Here is a 16703-nt window from a genome sequence, read left to right as displayed (position 1 = left end):
GTGCCACCTGTTCCTAGCTGCCCAGGAGAGAGGCGTTGGCGTCGGTGTGCTCCGCCAGAGGTGGTGTGGCACAGCGCCCAAGCTGCAGATGGTGCTGCCCCCCAGTGTTCACTTGGCAGAAGACAAGCTGTATTGCATTCGACTGCAGATTGCTGCAGTTTTCTTGGACCATATATTGTTTCGTATGACTGTCGTTTACTGATATCTTATATGTGCTGTTTTATTTGGCTGTATTCGTGGGTTTTCATGTGTGGCTGAATGACAATTAAATTTGAACTTGAACCTTGCACTCAGTAAGATTGTGGACTTTAGGATGGTGAAGTTTGGACAACATGCACCTGTTTTCCTCAAAGGTCTGTAGCTTCAAATTCCTGCATGTCAACATCTCTGAAGATCTATCCTGGGCCCAACATACTGACGCAATTACAAAGAAGGCATGACCGTCGCTATATTTCATTAGGAGTTTGAGGGCTGGAAGGCCCTGTCACCATGCTGTAATCTCTAAATGAGAATAAATAGTAAAAATTGGTGTACCAACAAAGGGGCCAATGCATGGGATCAGAAAAAGCTGAAGAGGGTTGTAAATTCAGCAAGTTTCATCATTGCCTCAAGCTTCCCCACCCTCGAGAACCCCCACCACCTGGAACATGCTCTCGTCTCACTGTCAGAGAGGAGGTACGGGAGCCTGAAGAAGCAGACTCAACGTTCTAGTTACGGCTTCTTCACCTCCATCACTAGATTTCAGAACGGACAATGAACCCACAAACACTTCTTAGTCTCGTTTTGCACTTATTTATTTTTATTAGGTATTTCTTATTGTAATTTGGTTCCTTAAAATTTTTATAGCCGGGGGTGGTAATGGGGACAAGCTCCCACTACCTTTTAAATGCTCCCAATGGCATGCGCATCAAATAGCCTCTGACAACCGAGCCTGGCAACTGGCCTTCACATCTCTGAGCCCAGCAGATCCATTTCTAGTGACAGGAGAAGGGGTAAAGGCGGATTACTGGCACCGTAAATCCAGTCGCTTTGGGTAGACGGGACTCACCAGCTGCATTTGGCAGTGAGGGGAACTCACTGAAACCTACTGAATGTTGAAAGGACTAGATAGGATGGATGTGGAGAGGATGTTTCCTATGGTGGGGGTATCCAGAACTCGACGGCACAGCCTCAAAACTGAGGGGCGACCCTTTTGAATAGAGGTAAGGAGGAATTTTTTTTCACCAGAGAGTAGTAAATCTGTGGAATGCTCTGCCACAAACTGCAGTGGAGGCCAAGTCCGTGCGTATATTTAAGGCAGAAGTTGATTATATCCTGATCGGTCAGGGCATCAAAGGATATGGTGAGAAGGCAGGTGTATGGGGTTGAGTGGGATCTGGGACCAGCCATGATAGAATGGTGGAGCAGACTCAATGGGCTGAATGTGGGCTGAATGGCCTAATTCTGTTCCTATGTCTTATGGTTTTATGATCTAGGAGAAGGAAAACTCTGATCTCAAACCTCTGCTGCCTTGCAACTATACCCACTCATGAGAAAGGCTTCGGGAGTAAACCCCGAGGGAAAAATCCGGAGCTGGGGTCCCTAAGGCAGTCCTATGTTAAGTTCAATGCTGACTGGCAACTCCTGCGACATAGCTAGTGCCAAACTGCATCAGTCTCTGCCGTTCCTTTGGGTTCATCAGATGTGTGGAGAGGGGGAGCTTGCTACATGGGCAACAGCTTGCTCTCCATATCATACAGCCCTGGCTTGCATATCTAGACAGCTAGGACGCAGAATCCATGGTTGACCCTAGCCGACGGAGGCCTCTTATTGTAACTTAGAGCATATTTTATGTACTGTAATGTATACAATATGTCACTGTATTGCTGCTGCAAAAGCAACACGTTTTATGACATATATCAGTGATAATAAACCTGTTTCGGATTCTGAGCAGCCTCGGCAGGTAACAACAAACTAGAGTTGGTAGACACTGTCCATGTTGGCGGTAGTAAATGATCAGAGCAGTGGGTGGAATGTTCATCTTGCAGACTTGAGGAAGGTTGAGAAAAATGAGTTGTATACAGAGTCTGGAACTCAGCGCTCGAACTCAATGCAACGGGAATCTGCTGGAGGAGCTCAGCATGCCAAGCAGCCTATTTATTTACTTGTTTGCTTGCTTTTATTGACAAAACAGCGCGGAAGAGGCCCTTCAAGCCCTTCAAGCCACACTGCCCAGCAACCCCGATTTAATCCTTGCTTAATCACAGGACAATTTACAATGACCAATTAACCTACCAATCAGTACGTCTTTGGACCATGGGAGGAGACCGGAGCACCCAGAGGAAACCCACGCAAGTTACAGAAAGAACGTACAAACTCCTTACAGTGCATCTGTGGGAGGAAAGGAGCAGGTCAACGTTACGGGCTGGAACCTGTATCAGTCTCATAGATGGTGCCCAACCAGCTGAGCTCCTCCAGCAGCTTGTGTGTTCCTCCATTTTCCAGCATCTGCAGACTCTTGTATTCACTTGAGAAACTGTAATACAGAGCGCCTGAAGTCAAGAGTTAGAGTAGTTAAGATGGGCTGAATGGCTTCCTTTTCTACCTTCAGTGATTCCATGATTTTCTTTGAGCTTCAGTATTGGCAAAGAACTGCACCCAAACCATTAAATGTTATATCAGGAGCAGAACCTGTGAGCTCAACAGATAATGACACTCTGGAATAACTGGGAATGAAGAATCATCAGAGTTGCAATGTTGTCCAATCACAGGAGGCTGGCGTCAGCCAGTTGGAATCTGGAATCTTCCTGGCCCACGAACCATCTGGATCAGGTTTCTAAGTCCCAGCAATTCCTCATCAGCAAGAAGCTGGCGGCTTGGAAATCTATACACACACAAGAATATAAATCGCACCACAGCATCAGCACATTGTTTAAGTCAAAACTCAGCAAGGGTGAGGTTTAGAATTTATTAGTTGCTAATTTATGATATTAATGGGTGGTTATTTTCACAATGTGTCAAGAAAGCCAACGTGAGGACATTGAACATAGAACATTACAGCCCATGATGCTGTGCCGTCCTTCTACAAGATGAATCTAACTCTTTTCTCCCAGTAACCCTCCATTTTTCCATCATTCATGTGCCTGTCTAAGAGTCTGTCAAGTGTGCCTAATGTATCTGTGTCTGCCACCACCCCGGCAGCACGCTCTACGCACTTACCACTCAGTATAAAAATTACATACCTCTGACATCCCCCGATACCCTCCTCCGATCTCCTTAAAATGATAAACACGAGAAATTCTGCAAATCCAAAGCAACACTCACAAAATGCTGGAGAAACTCAAGAGGTCAGGCAGCATCTGTGGAGATGAATAAGCAGTCGATATTTCAGGCCAAGGCCCTTCATCAGGACTGAAAAACAAGGGGGAAGATGACAGAATAAAGAGGTGGGGTGAGGGGAAGGAAGATAGCTAGAAGGTGAAAGGTGGTCAGGTGGGTTGGGAAGAAGGAATCTGATAGGAGAGGAGAGTGGACCACAGAAGAAAGGAAAGGAGGAGAGTGCCCAGAGGAAAGAGAGGTGATAGGCAGGTGAGAAGAGGTAAGAGGCAAGAGTAGGGAATAGAAGAAGAGGGGAGGGGGAGGGAATTTTTTTTACCGGAAGGAGAAATCATCATTCATGCCATCAGGTTGGAGGCTACCCAGATGGAATACCAAGTGTTGCTCCTCCACCCTGGCACAAGAGGAGGCCATGTTGGAATGGGAATGGGAATCGGAATTAAAATATTTGGCCACCAGGAAGTAATGCATTTGCAGATGGAACCCTAAAATTATGCCCTCTTGTATGAGCAAATAAAGAGTCCTCTTCCCTACACTGGGCACATTGATTCAGTAAGGGCAGTTAGTGCCTCTATTTCTCATCAAGCACCCCAAATTCTTGCCCCTCTCTTATGGTCCAAGATTATTAACTTCCGAGATCCCCTTGCTCCTTTGGTCCTGGTTTCTTGCACAATTTATCGTGACCCCATTTACCTTCTGTTCTAATGGCTTGGTGTGAAATTTCTCCCTATGGAAGCAGTTCTGAAATTTTCAAAAATAAACATTATTCATAATAAAAATATACAGTAAATACAAGAGTACAAAACTCTTTACTCTCTTGGTCTCGTTTGATCCTTACACTCAATAGTTTTAGAACACATTTTTTACACATTGCAGAGTACCCCTGTGAGGTATTACCCCTCTCCATTGCTCGAGGGGCTTCCCGCCACACAGTATCCCTCAGTGTCCAGTAGAGAAAGATCCCCACACTATGGACGTCGAATCATACAACATGGGAACAAACCATTTGGGCCAACTTATCCATGCTGAATGAGTTATTCCCATCTGCCCTGGTTTTTCAATGTCGCTGTGCCCTCTGGTCCTGGATTTCTCCATTATTGGAAACATTCTCTGAACATCCACTCTATGACTTTCAATATTTGTTAGTTTTAAATGAGACCTCTCACTTATTCTTCTAAATTCCAGCAGGTATCCATCAAAGGTAGCTCCATTTGGCCATGTCTGGCTCATATCTCTTCAACTTTTCAAAACAGCTGAACAATTACTTCCCTCCAGGGCTATCAAATTGCAAGAAGAGACAGCCATCACATTACCACAATTCGTTACTGAATGACAAAGACAATAAAAGACAACTTTGCTGAAAACAGGTTGAATTGAGCTCTAACACCCACCTGACTCAGACTTCTTACTGTGCAGACTTCTTAAATAATAATCGCTACTTGGTGACAAACCAAATAAGTCTGCATCAACAGCAATAAAAACTTACAGAAAGTTGAGGATTAAACAGGGATCGTTGCACACCAAAAGCATTCTTCGATAACAAGGTGATTTAGTTTGCATTGTTCTGTAATGCATCCCTTTCCTGACTCTCAGCTCTGACCTAAAATCATTTATGGGTGGTAGGTCCAAGCTGAGAAGCGATTTACGGCCAACTACTTTCTCTGACACAAAAACCCAGCTATTGTTAGAACTGACTGTGAGGTTTGATGGTGAAGGAGGTGTTTTCTAGTGATTGACACACAGACCAGCTTGGTAAATGTAAGATAAAAAGATCTTTAAATAATCAGCCAATGACAAGGCACCGCAACTCCCATTCGAGGAGATGGAGCCTCTGTGAATGACCTATGGCTTGTGTGGACGCTCAAATATGGCAATGTGATGCCAGAGCCTTATCACAGCTGCTATATTAGAAGCCCCATGACTCAACAAGAGATTCATTTGCTTCTGCTACTGGAGAGGAAGTGTTGCAAGACAACATACCACCCGGTGTTATCAATCAAGCATACACACCATTTTGTGGACTACAGTCCTGAGGTCGTTGTTCCTCAATACTTTCTGCTGTTTTGGACCTACCTTCGTGTTCTGCACGCCACCCTTTTCTCACGGGAGTTCCTGGTGGACTTATTTGCTGAATTGAGTCAATCTGATGCCAGCATGACTTCCCAAAGAGTTTGGCTTCTCTGCTTGCTGCTAACTTTTGTGTGTTCCATACACGTCAACGTCATCACTGGCTTCACTGGAGCTGCTGCAGCAGATGATGATGACAGCAATGAAGGAGGTCACAAAGATTTGAAAGATGTAGGAGCAGGGAAGGACGATGATGATGATGATAACGACGATGATGATGACAATGATGATGATGACAATGATGATGATGATGATGATGAGGATAAAGATGATGACAATGATGGGGATGATGATAAGGATGATGATGAGGAGGATGATGATGAGGACGATGATGATGATGACGAAGATGATGATGACGATGATGATGACAATGATGATGATGATGACGATGATGATGATGACGACGAAGACGACAAGGACAAGGATGACGATGACAATGATGATGATGACGATGATGATGATGACGATGATGATGATGACGATGATGATGACAATGATGACGATCAAATAGTTAGAAAGGATGATGATGATCATGATGATGACAATGACGATGATGATGATGATAATGACCACCATCATGAGCATAAACATGATGATGACAATGATGATGATGATGATGATAATGACCACCATCATAAGGAGCATAGACATGATGATGACAATGATGACGATGATGATGACGATGATGATCATGATGATGGCAAGAAGGAAGATGAGGAAGGTAACAATAAATAAATAAGAAAACAAAGCACTTGTATACTGCACTAGCGATCATTACTAAGTTACTTCCTTAAAGGCCGTCATTCAGCTGGCAGACATTCTATTAAACCTCTCCCGTAAGGAATAGAAGCATTACTCTAGCAACACCAATGGAAAATAATGGAGTGACTTTAACGTCTAATGCATGGAGCTTTGTGGAACTGTGTGACATTGTACCACCTTCTGAATTGGATGAAATCTGGGGCAGCAAGTCATTTTTTTTAAAGTCAGCTCAATTAATTGGGCTTTTGAACACTGAAACATTGAAATCATCTAAAATTGGTCTGTCTGCTCCTTGATCATTGCAAAATCATTGAAACCTTTTTTTTTAATCAAACATCTTGCAATAAAACCAAATTATAATTTATGCAAGTGGTCACTCCAATTTATTTCCTTGCATGTTAGTAGGGTGTACTGCGAGCTGGATTGTGTTAGGGAGTTGAAAGTGCTGGTGTGGTTCTCTTTATACACGTGAAAGAAACAAAAATAGTTCAAAATCAAAAGTGTGGTGATAAATTGAAAGGAGAGTGATATTTTTAATGTGTTGGGAATGGAATAAAGAATAGAAAATCTCTCTGTCTTATATCAAAATTATTATCAATATTTTTAACTGATGTCAGAAAAAAATCTTGCAGCAAGTTTGCTTTGAACTTAAATCAATAGAAGTGGTTTGAAAAGGGAAGGAGGGAGGGGTGCTGTACCCTGGCAAAGGTTGCTCCTCCTGCTGGTCTTCCCCTTTAAGAAAGACAAGATAGATTTGCTGTACCCTATGTCTCTCCCAATGTAATGCCCTGTGCTGGCTTGAGGGTGGCATCTGACACATGCTGCTTACTGAGTGTGCTGGGGAAGGGTTTCAATATATTAACTCTCAGTTTCAACCATCCACCTCCCTCGGCAGTCCTGGGGTTTGGAAACTTTACCTGCTGTGACTGTGGCTGGATATTGGGAGGTAATCAGTGATATGGGTGAGACACTGGAATGTACACACTACCAAATCTTCCCAGCACAGCACTACCTTTACTATATTTAATTCCTCCCTGTTTTTTGTTCTTTCACTCCTCATCCTTCCTTCAGAGAGAGAAGGAGGTCCTTCAGCCCGCTGAATCTATGACAGCCTTCAGGGCAATCACATCAACCTCATTCCCCCATTTATGGGCATAGAACATTAAACAGTGCAGAACCTTCAGCCCACAATATTGTGCCAACCTTTTAACCTACCCTAAGATCAATCTCACACTTCCCTTCCACATTGCCTTCCATTTTTCTTTCATCCAGGAGTCTCAAAATGTCCCTAATGTATCAGCCTCTACCACTAACACTGGCAGCATGTCCCACATACCCACCACACTCAGTGTAGAAAACTCACCTCTGACATTGCCTCTATGCTTTCGAAATGTGTCTCCTTTTAATTATTCTATCTCATAACCTCGCCTCTGATTCTTCCACCACGTATCTGCACTAAGGATAAAGTAGAGTAGCCATTTAACCACTAACCCACATGTGTTTGAGATGTGGGAGCTCCCAGGGAACCCTAGGAAGCATGTGCAAACTCCACAGAGACATCACCCAAGGTCAGAATTGAACCCGGGTTCCTGGAGCTAAGAGGCAGCATGCTGTGCCCCTCTGATGCCTGACCTTGAACTGAAGTTGGCAATCACTGGCAGCTAAACTTTTTCAGTTGGTTTGTTCATTGGACTCCACGTGAAAACCGGCAGTGGATTCCAGTCCTGCTGGGATTGAACTGGGGAAACACTGCCCAGTTCCTACACCAGGCCTGATCTGGTACAGGATTTCTGATTCTGGGCTTGAGGATTAATAGGTGTACAAGAAGGTGAGTAACACTTATCAAATAGTTCACTTTTACTTCAGAAGTGCAAAAGAGGTCTTTGGGAGTCTTTGTGCAGGATTCCCCAAAGGTTAAATTGCAGGTTGAGTCAGTAGTGAGGAAGGTAAATGCAATGTTAGCATTCATTTCAAGAGGACTAGAATATAAAAGCCAGGTGTAATGCTGAGGCTTAATAAGGTATTGGAGCAATTACGAGACTCATATCTAAGAAAGGACTGGTAGCATCGGAGGGGACCAGAGGAGGATTATGAAAATGATTCTGGGAATGAAAGGATTAACTGATAAGAAGCGTTTGACGACTCTAGGCCTGTACTCGCTGGAATTTAGAAAAATGAATTGAAAACAATGGATTGTAAACTATTGAATATTGAGGGGCTTAGATAGAGTGGACGTGGAGAGGATGTTTCCTATAGTGGGAGTCTGGGATCAGAGGACACAGCCTTAGAACAGAAGGACCTCCCTTTAGAACAGAGAAGAGGAGGAATTTCATTAGCCAGAGTATGGCAATCTGTGGAATTCATTGCCACAGATGGCTGTGAAAGCCAAGACATTGGGCAGATTTAAAGTGGAGGTTGATAGGTTCTCGATCAGTGAGGGAGTCAAACGTTACAGACAGAAGGCAAAGTAGTGTTGAGAGGGATAAATCAGATATGATCGAATAGTGAAGAACACTCGATGGGACAAGAGGCTTAATTCTGCTCCTATCCTTATGGTCTTATGGTTTTAATTGTTTGTGCTTTTAGCATTTGTTTTTTTTGTGTACTCCAAGCCAAATGATGGCTCTGAAGGAAGAACCCATGGTGCAGCTGGTAGAGCTGGTGCCTTAAGTCCAGAGATCCATAGACCACTCAAGCAAAAGATATGGGAGCAAAATTAGGCCTTGGCCTGTCAAGTCTGCTCCGCCATTTCTTCATGGCTGATCCAATTTTCCTCTCAGCCCCAATCTCCCTCCTTCTCCCTGTATCCCTTCAAGCCCTGACTAATCAAGAATCTATCAACCTCTGCCTTAAATATACATAAAGACTTGACCTCCACAGCTGCCTGTGGCAAAGAATTCCACAGATTCACCACTCTCTGGCTAAAGAAATTCCTCCTCATCTCCATTCTAAAAGGACACCCCTCTATTCTGGGGCTGTGTCCTCTGGTCTCAGACTCTCCTACCACAGGAAACATCCTCTTTACATCCATCCTTTTAAGGCCTTTCAACATTTGATAGGTTTCAATTAGGTCACCCCTCATTCTTCTGAATTTTAGTGAATACAGGCTCAGAGCCATCAAATGTTCTTCAAATGACAATCTGTTCAATGCTGGAACCACTTTCATGAACTTCTTTGAACCCTCTCCAGTTTCAGCATATCCTTTCTAAGATAACGGTCCCAAAACTGCTCACAATACTCCACGTGAGGCCTCACCAGTGCTTTATAAAGTCTCAACGTTACATCCTTGCTTTTATATTCTAGTTCCAGGTTCGAATCTGACCTAGGGTGGAGTTTGCACATTTTCCCATGGCCTACAGGTTTCCTTTCAGGTACATTGACTTCTTCCCACATCCCAAAGACTTGTAGGTTGCCGGGTTAATTGGCCACTGTAAATTGGATAGAATCTGGGGATGGGGGTTGGGTGTTGCTGAGAATGGTGGGAGAATAAAATGGGTCTTGGTAGCACTGGTGTAAATGGTGGTGCAGAACTTGTTTCTGTAAGGTACTGCTCTCTGAATCAATAACTCCACTCATTTACTTCAGTTTATGAAGGTGAGAGTGGGTAAGGTCAGAGAAGCGTGCAGGGCACGTACTTTACGCAGAGAGTTGTGGGTGCCTGGAATGCGCTATCTGGAGTGGTGGCAGAGGCAAATGTGACGGGGGGCATTCCGGGGTCTCTTGGACAGGGACACGAATAGAAGGAAGTGGACATTGCGTAGGCAGAGGGATCAGAATAGAGTGACACATTGCTTAGTGCAATCGTTTTACAGCACCAACGATCACTGATTGGGGTTCGATCCCTGCCCCTGTCTGTAAGGAATTTCTGTGACCACGTGGGTTTCCTCCAGATTCGGTCCCACATCTCAGAGACATGTGTTAGGGTTAGTGAGTTGTGGGCACGCTACGTTGGCACCAGAAACGTGGCGACATTTGCATAATCCTTGCTGATTTGATTTGATGCAAGACTTTGAATTTCACTGCATGTTTTGATACACATGTGACAAATAAAACTAATCTTTATCGTTATTTCTAGGTGGTGGTTCACAACCTGGACCAGTGGCTCAGTGGGTGTACTTTGATCTCTGAAGTAGCAGGTCATAGGTTCGAAACCACTGAAGGGTTTGAGTATGACCTCAGTTGGCTTGGCATTGAATGAATGGGATGAGAGTTTAAAAACGCAAACACGAGGAAATCTGCAGATGCTAGAAATTCAAGCACCACACACAAAATGCTGTTGGAACACAGCAGGCCAGGCAGCATCTATAGGAAGAGGTACAGGTGACATTTTGGGCCCAGACCTGACGAAGGGTCTCGGCCTGAAACGTCGACTGTACCTCTTCCTATAGATGCTGCCTGGCCTGCTGCGTTCCACCAGCATTTTGGGATGAGAGTTTGTACCCTTTTGGCTGAGGTGCAGAGGAACTCTTCCAGAGGTACTGGCATTATCCAGTGGTTACCAGTCTGAGTCAGATGGTTATGGGTTCAAGACCCACTCCAGTGACTAGAACAAGTGCACAGAGAATCACCCTGAGCTTCTCCACAACATGATCGGAACAGCATTGGGAATGCAACCTCGGTTCAAGTAATTGAATTGAAATTTTAACCCATCACATAGACTAATAATTTATTATACGGTTGCATAGCGGTTAGCACAGTGCTTTACAGTACCAGCGACCTGGGTTCAATTCCCGTCACTGTCTGTAAGGAGTTTGTATGTTCTCCCCATGACCTGCGACGGTCCAGAGACATACCGGTTGGAGGTTAATTGGTCACTGTAAATTGTCCCTTGATTAGGCAAGGATTAAATTGGTGATTTGCTGTGCCTCAAAGGGCCAGAAGGGCCTAATGGATGCCGTATCTCAATAAGTAAGTAAGTAAATAAATAAATAAATAAATAAATAAATAGATAGATAAGTAGGTAGGTAGATAGATAGATAAATAGATTACAGAATTCAGAAACAAAATAACATTTCATATTAACCACGATGATTCACTCTCACAGTGGTGGGAAGAAAAACTTTGCCAGCAGATATCGGAATAAAAGCCTTCAATATCTCCAGGGACGCTCTATAATTTCTTGAATTGGTTGGCATGAACACAATGGGTTGAATAGCCTCCTGGTAGGTCAGACGAGAATTCGCGTCATCCTGAGGGAGGCCTACACTGCTCAGATGAGTTAATCCCAGGACCTCTCGGGCAGATCCACATGAAAACAAAAATAGAATTCCCAATGACTTTCCATCAACACTGCCGACTTAATTATTCCATTGTGGTCGGTGAGACCTTCCTGATTAACTGTCGTTATTTCTTATAAAGAGCAGAGGGAAAAAACATGTTCTTAATGAGCCTTGGTATGACCAAAGGCAAGACAGTGATTGCAAAAGTACACATTCTCAGTTATTGGGAAGGTTTCACACTTTAACACGCTTGTGTCTCTGCTATTATAGACAAATGTGTTAAAGTATGAGTGCTTGAAATACTCAGCTGGTTAGGCTGGAACTGGAGCTACTCTTTCAGATTGATGAATTTTCTGATTTTATATCCATTATTGTGTTCAGTTCTGGCCTCCTCATTGTAAAAAGGATGTGGAAGTTTTAGAGAGGGTGCAGAGGAGTTTTATTAGGATGCTCCCTGGATCCGAGAGCATGTCTTATGAGGACAGGTTGAGCAAGCAATGGCTTTTCTCTTTGGAGCGAAGGGCGATGAGAGGAGACTTGATAGAGGTGTACAAGATGATAAGAGGCACAGATCAAATGGACAGCAGAGATTTTTCCCAGGATGTAAATGCTATACAAGGGGTCATAAATTACAGGTGTTGGGAGGAAAGTACAGGGGGATGTCAGAGGAAGTACTCTTACACAGAGTGTAGTGGGTGAGTGGAACACACTGCCAGGGGTGGTGGTGGATGCAGATACCTTAGGGACATTTAAGAAACTCGAGAGCAGTGGAAGTTGAGGGGAGATCTGAAAGAGGTATAGAGAGTGTAGACAGACATTATATTTTCCTCAGGGTGAAAGGTCTAATACCCGAGGGCATGCATTTAAGGTGGGGGTGGGTAAATTCAGGGGAGATGTGCAGGGCAAGTTCTTTACACACAGAGTGGTGGATGCCTGGAATGCACAGTCTGCGGTGGTGCTGGAGCCAGATATGACAGGGGTGTTCAAGAGACTCGTACAGGCACATAAAAGTGCAGGAAATAGAAAGTTATGGACATTATCTGGCGGGATGGATTGGAAGAGAGTGACACAGTAGTGTAACAATCACTGATCAGGGTTTGATTCCCACCACTACCTGTAACGAGTTTGTACATTCTCTGCAAAACTGAGTGGGTTTCCTCTGAATGCTCTGGTTTCCTCCTATATCCCGAAGATGTACGGTTAGGGCTAGAGTGAGGATTAATAAGTTCTGGGCAAGCTATGTTGGTGCCCGGTGCACGATGGCCCTTGCAGGCTCCTCCAGCATAATCTTCGCTGATCTGATTTAATGCAAACGATGCATTTCACTGTATGTTTCAATGTACGTGTGACAAATAAAGCTAATCTTTAGATCTTTACATCTTTACTTCAGTTGAACACTTGGTTACTAAGTTAAGTAGGTTGGTACAATGAATGGCTGCTGTGTTGTAAGTTGTGTGATACCCAATTTGCTAAGACCTGACGACTAAAGTTCAATAAAAATCATTCATCCAGAATGAAGGGAGCGAACTTGGAATGAAGTTCACAAATCCCTGAGAGTAGCAAGACAGACAGATAAGTTGATTTAGGAACCACGTGGGATATTATTGACAAAGACATGGAAAGTTAGACCCGGGAGGTTATGCTAGAACGCTGCACAACGTCACAGCTGAAGTAGTGAGTGCAGTTCTGCTCATTTCAGAAGAGATGCACTGGAGAGGATGGCAAGGGTGTTTCTGTGAATGCTGCCAGGATTGGAGACCCATTATGAAGAGCGGCTGTCAGGCTAGGGCTCTTCTTTGCAACAAAGGAGGCTGAAGGGAGATTTAACTGAGGTGTAAAAAAAATGAGAATAAAAAAATTAAGGAGACTTTAATACTTCACATATTTGAGGCTAAAGCCTACATATCTGATAGGCTTTAAAGTTTCCCATATTTGTACAACCGCTTATTGTATTATAATGGTGCCAGTAACATTATACTGTCTTACAGAAAGATGCACCCCACACTTCATGTCAACCTGTCAATCTTCAGGCCTTGTCACTCAGGGACTTATACTAATACAGTATTATTTTGTGCTGGATTGTAACTGTATGTGCTGTGAAAAAGATCTTAGTGCTTTCCCAGCATATATGACAAATAAACTCTTCTCGGGCTTCCAGCCAGGTACGGATATTGGTTATTACCGATGTTTCAGTGACAAACTCTGCCATCATCCCTGATGAAAGTGGTAGAGTTTGTCATCGAAACGTTGAGTAAAATCCATTCCTCTACCCGATTGGAAGCCTGAGAAGAGTTTACTTGTATATGTGCTGTGTCTGACTATATGTACTGTTGTTTTGCACCTTGGCATCAGAAGAGCTATCTTTGATTTAGCTGTACACACGTGCCTGGTTGATGCAGTTGGAGGGGGTGTTAGTGAGGCCACACCTGGAATACAGAGAGCTGTAAAAACATGACGGAGTAACACTGGAGACAGTACAAAAGCACCAAGATGACAAAGTTGTCCTACCAGATCATTTGGGCCTTGAATTGTTTGGAGTTCAGAAGAAAGTAGTGGGGAGCGGAGGGGATGCTCAACAGGGAAGAGGTTGGGACAACAGATGAGGTTCATTTCCCTTGGCAAAGCTGTTTAGTAAATAGGAACCTTAACCTAAAAGATTAAATAGAAGAATTATCCCCATAATCTTTGATATCCTCCACTTTAAATATACCTCATGACTTGGCCTCCATAGCCATCTGTGGCAGTGAACTCCATTGATTCAGCACCCGCTAGCTAAAGAAATTCCTCCTCAATTCTGAGGCTGTGGTCTCTGGTTCTACACTCCCTCACTACAGAAAACATCCACTCCACATCCATTCATTCTAGGCCTTTCAATAATTTTGAATGAGATTCCCCTGTCCCCATTCTAAATTCCAGTGAGTACAGGCCCAGAGCCATCAAACACTAACCTTTAATTTCGGAAATCATTCTTGTGAACTCCTCTGGACCTTCTCGAGTGCCAGCACATCTTTTCTTAGATATGAAGCTCAAAACTGCTCACAATATTCCAAGTGCGGTCTGACCTCAGCATTACATCCTCACTTTTATATTCTAGTCCTCTGGAAGTGATTGCTAACATTGCGTTGGCCCTGTAGTTCCTTGCCAAGGCAACGCTGAGAACTCCTCAAACCCATGAGCTCTATTGCCAGGGCTGGAATATTTATTTCATTTAGTGATACAGTGCAGAGGAGGCCCTTCTGCCCCTTTGAGCCAGACTTCCCCAGCGACCCCATAACCCTGATTTACCCTAACCTAATCACAGGACAATTCACAATGACCAGTTAACCTACCTGATAGGTCTTTGGACTGTGGGAGGAAACCAGGGTACCCAGGGAAAACCCATGCATTACAGATAGTGTCGGAATTGGCTCCGAATGCTGGATGCACTGAGCTGTAAAAGCGTTATGCTAACAGCTACACTACCATGGCACCCACTATCATCACTACCTGCATGTTCCCCTCCAAATCACACATTAGCCCAGAGTAGAGGGTAAAAAAAGGAATGCGATGTCAGATAAGGAGATGAGAAACAGGAGAGAAGGAATGAATACTGGGATTGTTCAGATGGGATGAATGGCCTCCACTTGTGTCATAACATATTGAAGAAGAATATGGCGGCACGATGCAGCTTGCGTGGCCACTCCGGTGAATGATATCTGTAATCTGTCAAGTAGGGAACCGTGCACAATCCTGATTTGATGGAGACAGACGTGAGAGAACGGAGGAACATCTGGAGAAACTGCTGAAATGCCTTTTTCACTGCCGTTGTTACTGTGTGGTCCAGAATCTCCGGAGGGGAAGACCCCGAATCCTCGGCTTTGCTTGTTGCTCAGCGGCCGGGGCGGGGTCGAAGCGCTCGGCAGAGATGGTGCTCGGTGCTCGGTGTCGAAGGGCTGGTCGGAGGCTCGAAGTTTTCAGAAGGACTCAGAGTCGGCTGTGGTCGGGAGCTTCCAATGCATCGACAGTTGTCGGTGCCTGGAGGTTTATGGCAGAGAGAGTTTCTCCCTTCAGCCGCCTGCTATCGGGGGCTATCGGGAGTCGATCAGAACTTTGAGACTTTTTTTTACCGCTCCCATGGTCTGTTCTTTATCAAATTATGGTATTGCTTTGCACTGCTGTGACTATATGTTATAATTATGTGGTCTTGTCAGCGTCAGTCTTTGGTTTGTCTTGTTTTTTTTTGTGATACCACTCTGGAGGAACATTGTATCATTTCTTAATGCATGCATCCATTTCTAAATGACAATAAACGAGGACTGAGTGTCCTCATAATCTAATCTAATCCAGTCTAAAAAATAAACAAATTCTGGCTGTGAATGCAGAGAAAAGCAATTCCCATACAAAATACTGGAGGGCCCGACAGATCAGACAGCGTCAATCGAGGAGAATAAACAGTGGATATTTCTGGCTGAGACCATTCATCAGGACTGGAAAGGAAGTGGGGAGAAGCCAGAATAAGGAGGTGAGACGAGGGAAAAGAGTGCAAGCTGTAAGGAGGTAGGTGAAGCCTGGAGAGAGGGAAAAGGTGATTGGGTGGGGAGAGGGGAATGAAGTGAGAAGTTGGGAGGAGATAGGTGGAAAAGGTAAAGGGCTGAACCAGAAGGAATCTGATAGGAGAGGAGAGTGGACCATGGGAGAAAGGGAAGGAGGAGGGTCACCAAGGGGATGTGATAGGCAGGTGAGGAGACGAGAGATGGTGAGAGGGGAGCCAGAATGGAGATAAGGGGGTAATTTACTGTCCAGTAAAATCTGTATCTTTAAAGTAAACATTAAAATCTGTATATATTTTTGCAAGTGGACGTAATGGTGTGTATTATGGCAGAACTATAGGACCTATGTGCGTGTCTGTGTATGAGACAGACTGCATTAAAATCTGTGTATATTATTGTAAAAATAGAATTTGTGTAGTGTAGAGTATAACCTGTATCTATTATAACAAATACAATCTGCTTATATTATAGCAATTTTGGAATGTGATGTATAGAATTATGGTAGAATTATGTATGCTGGAACGACAAAATGTATGTTATAATGTACTGTTGCTTATCATCTTATCCTCCTGCTGACTTCCCTCTCACCCCTTCTCTTCTCCTCACCTCCTCCTTCCCTTTCTCCCATGACCCCTCTCCTCTCCTATTAGGTTCCTTCTTCTTCAACCCTTTATCTTTTCCACATAACCCTTCCCAGCTTCTCACTCCAACCCCCCCTCTCATTCACCCACCTTCCACCCTCACCTCACTT

The 16703-nt window shown here is 44.1% G+C and overlaps 1 protein-coding gene and 1 long non-coding RNA gene across 3 annotated transcripts in view; one reads left to right on the top strand and one right to left on the bottom strand.

Annotated features, from left to right (window-relative positions):
- Positions 1-818: 818 nt before the first annotated feature.
- LOC134354330 (uncharacterized) lies at positions 819-4962 on the bottom strand. Of its 2 annotated transcripts, none has more exons than XR_010019772.1 (3): positions 4802-4962; positions 3222-3390; positions 819-2863 (listed from the first exon to the last, which is right to left on the bottom strand). It is a non-coding gene; the product is annotated as an uncharacterized LOC134354330 (long non-coding RNA). The 2 variants fall into 2 exon arrangements; XR_010019773.1 differs by having other exon boundaries at positions 3222-3338.
- A 284-nt stretch (positions 4963-5246) lies between these two features.
- LOC134354329 (protein PFC0760c-like) overlaps positions 5247-16703 on the top strand; it is a 28256-nt gene continuing 16799 nt past the window's right edge. The window contains exon 1 of the mRNA XM_063063261.1: positions 5247-6163. Within this exon, the coding sequence (XP_062919331.1) occupies positions 5470-6163 (694 nt within the window). The 5' untranslated portion in view covers positions 5247-5469. The remainder of the gene's footprint in view (positions 6164-16703) is intronic.

The sequence above is a fragment of the Mobula hypostoma genome, chromosome 11 (genome assembly GCF_963921235.1).
Source record: "Mobula hypostoma chromosome 11, sMobHyp1.1, whole genome shotgun sequence".
NCBI lineage: Eukaryota > Metazoa > Chordata > Chondrichthyes > Myliobatiformes > Myliobatidae > Mobula > Mobula hypostoma.
Note: the sequence above shows the minus strand (reverse complement) of the source record. Positions and strands in the feature narration are given on the sequence as shown.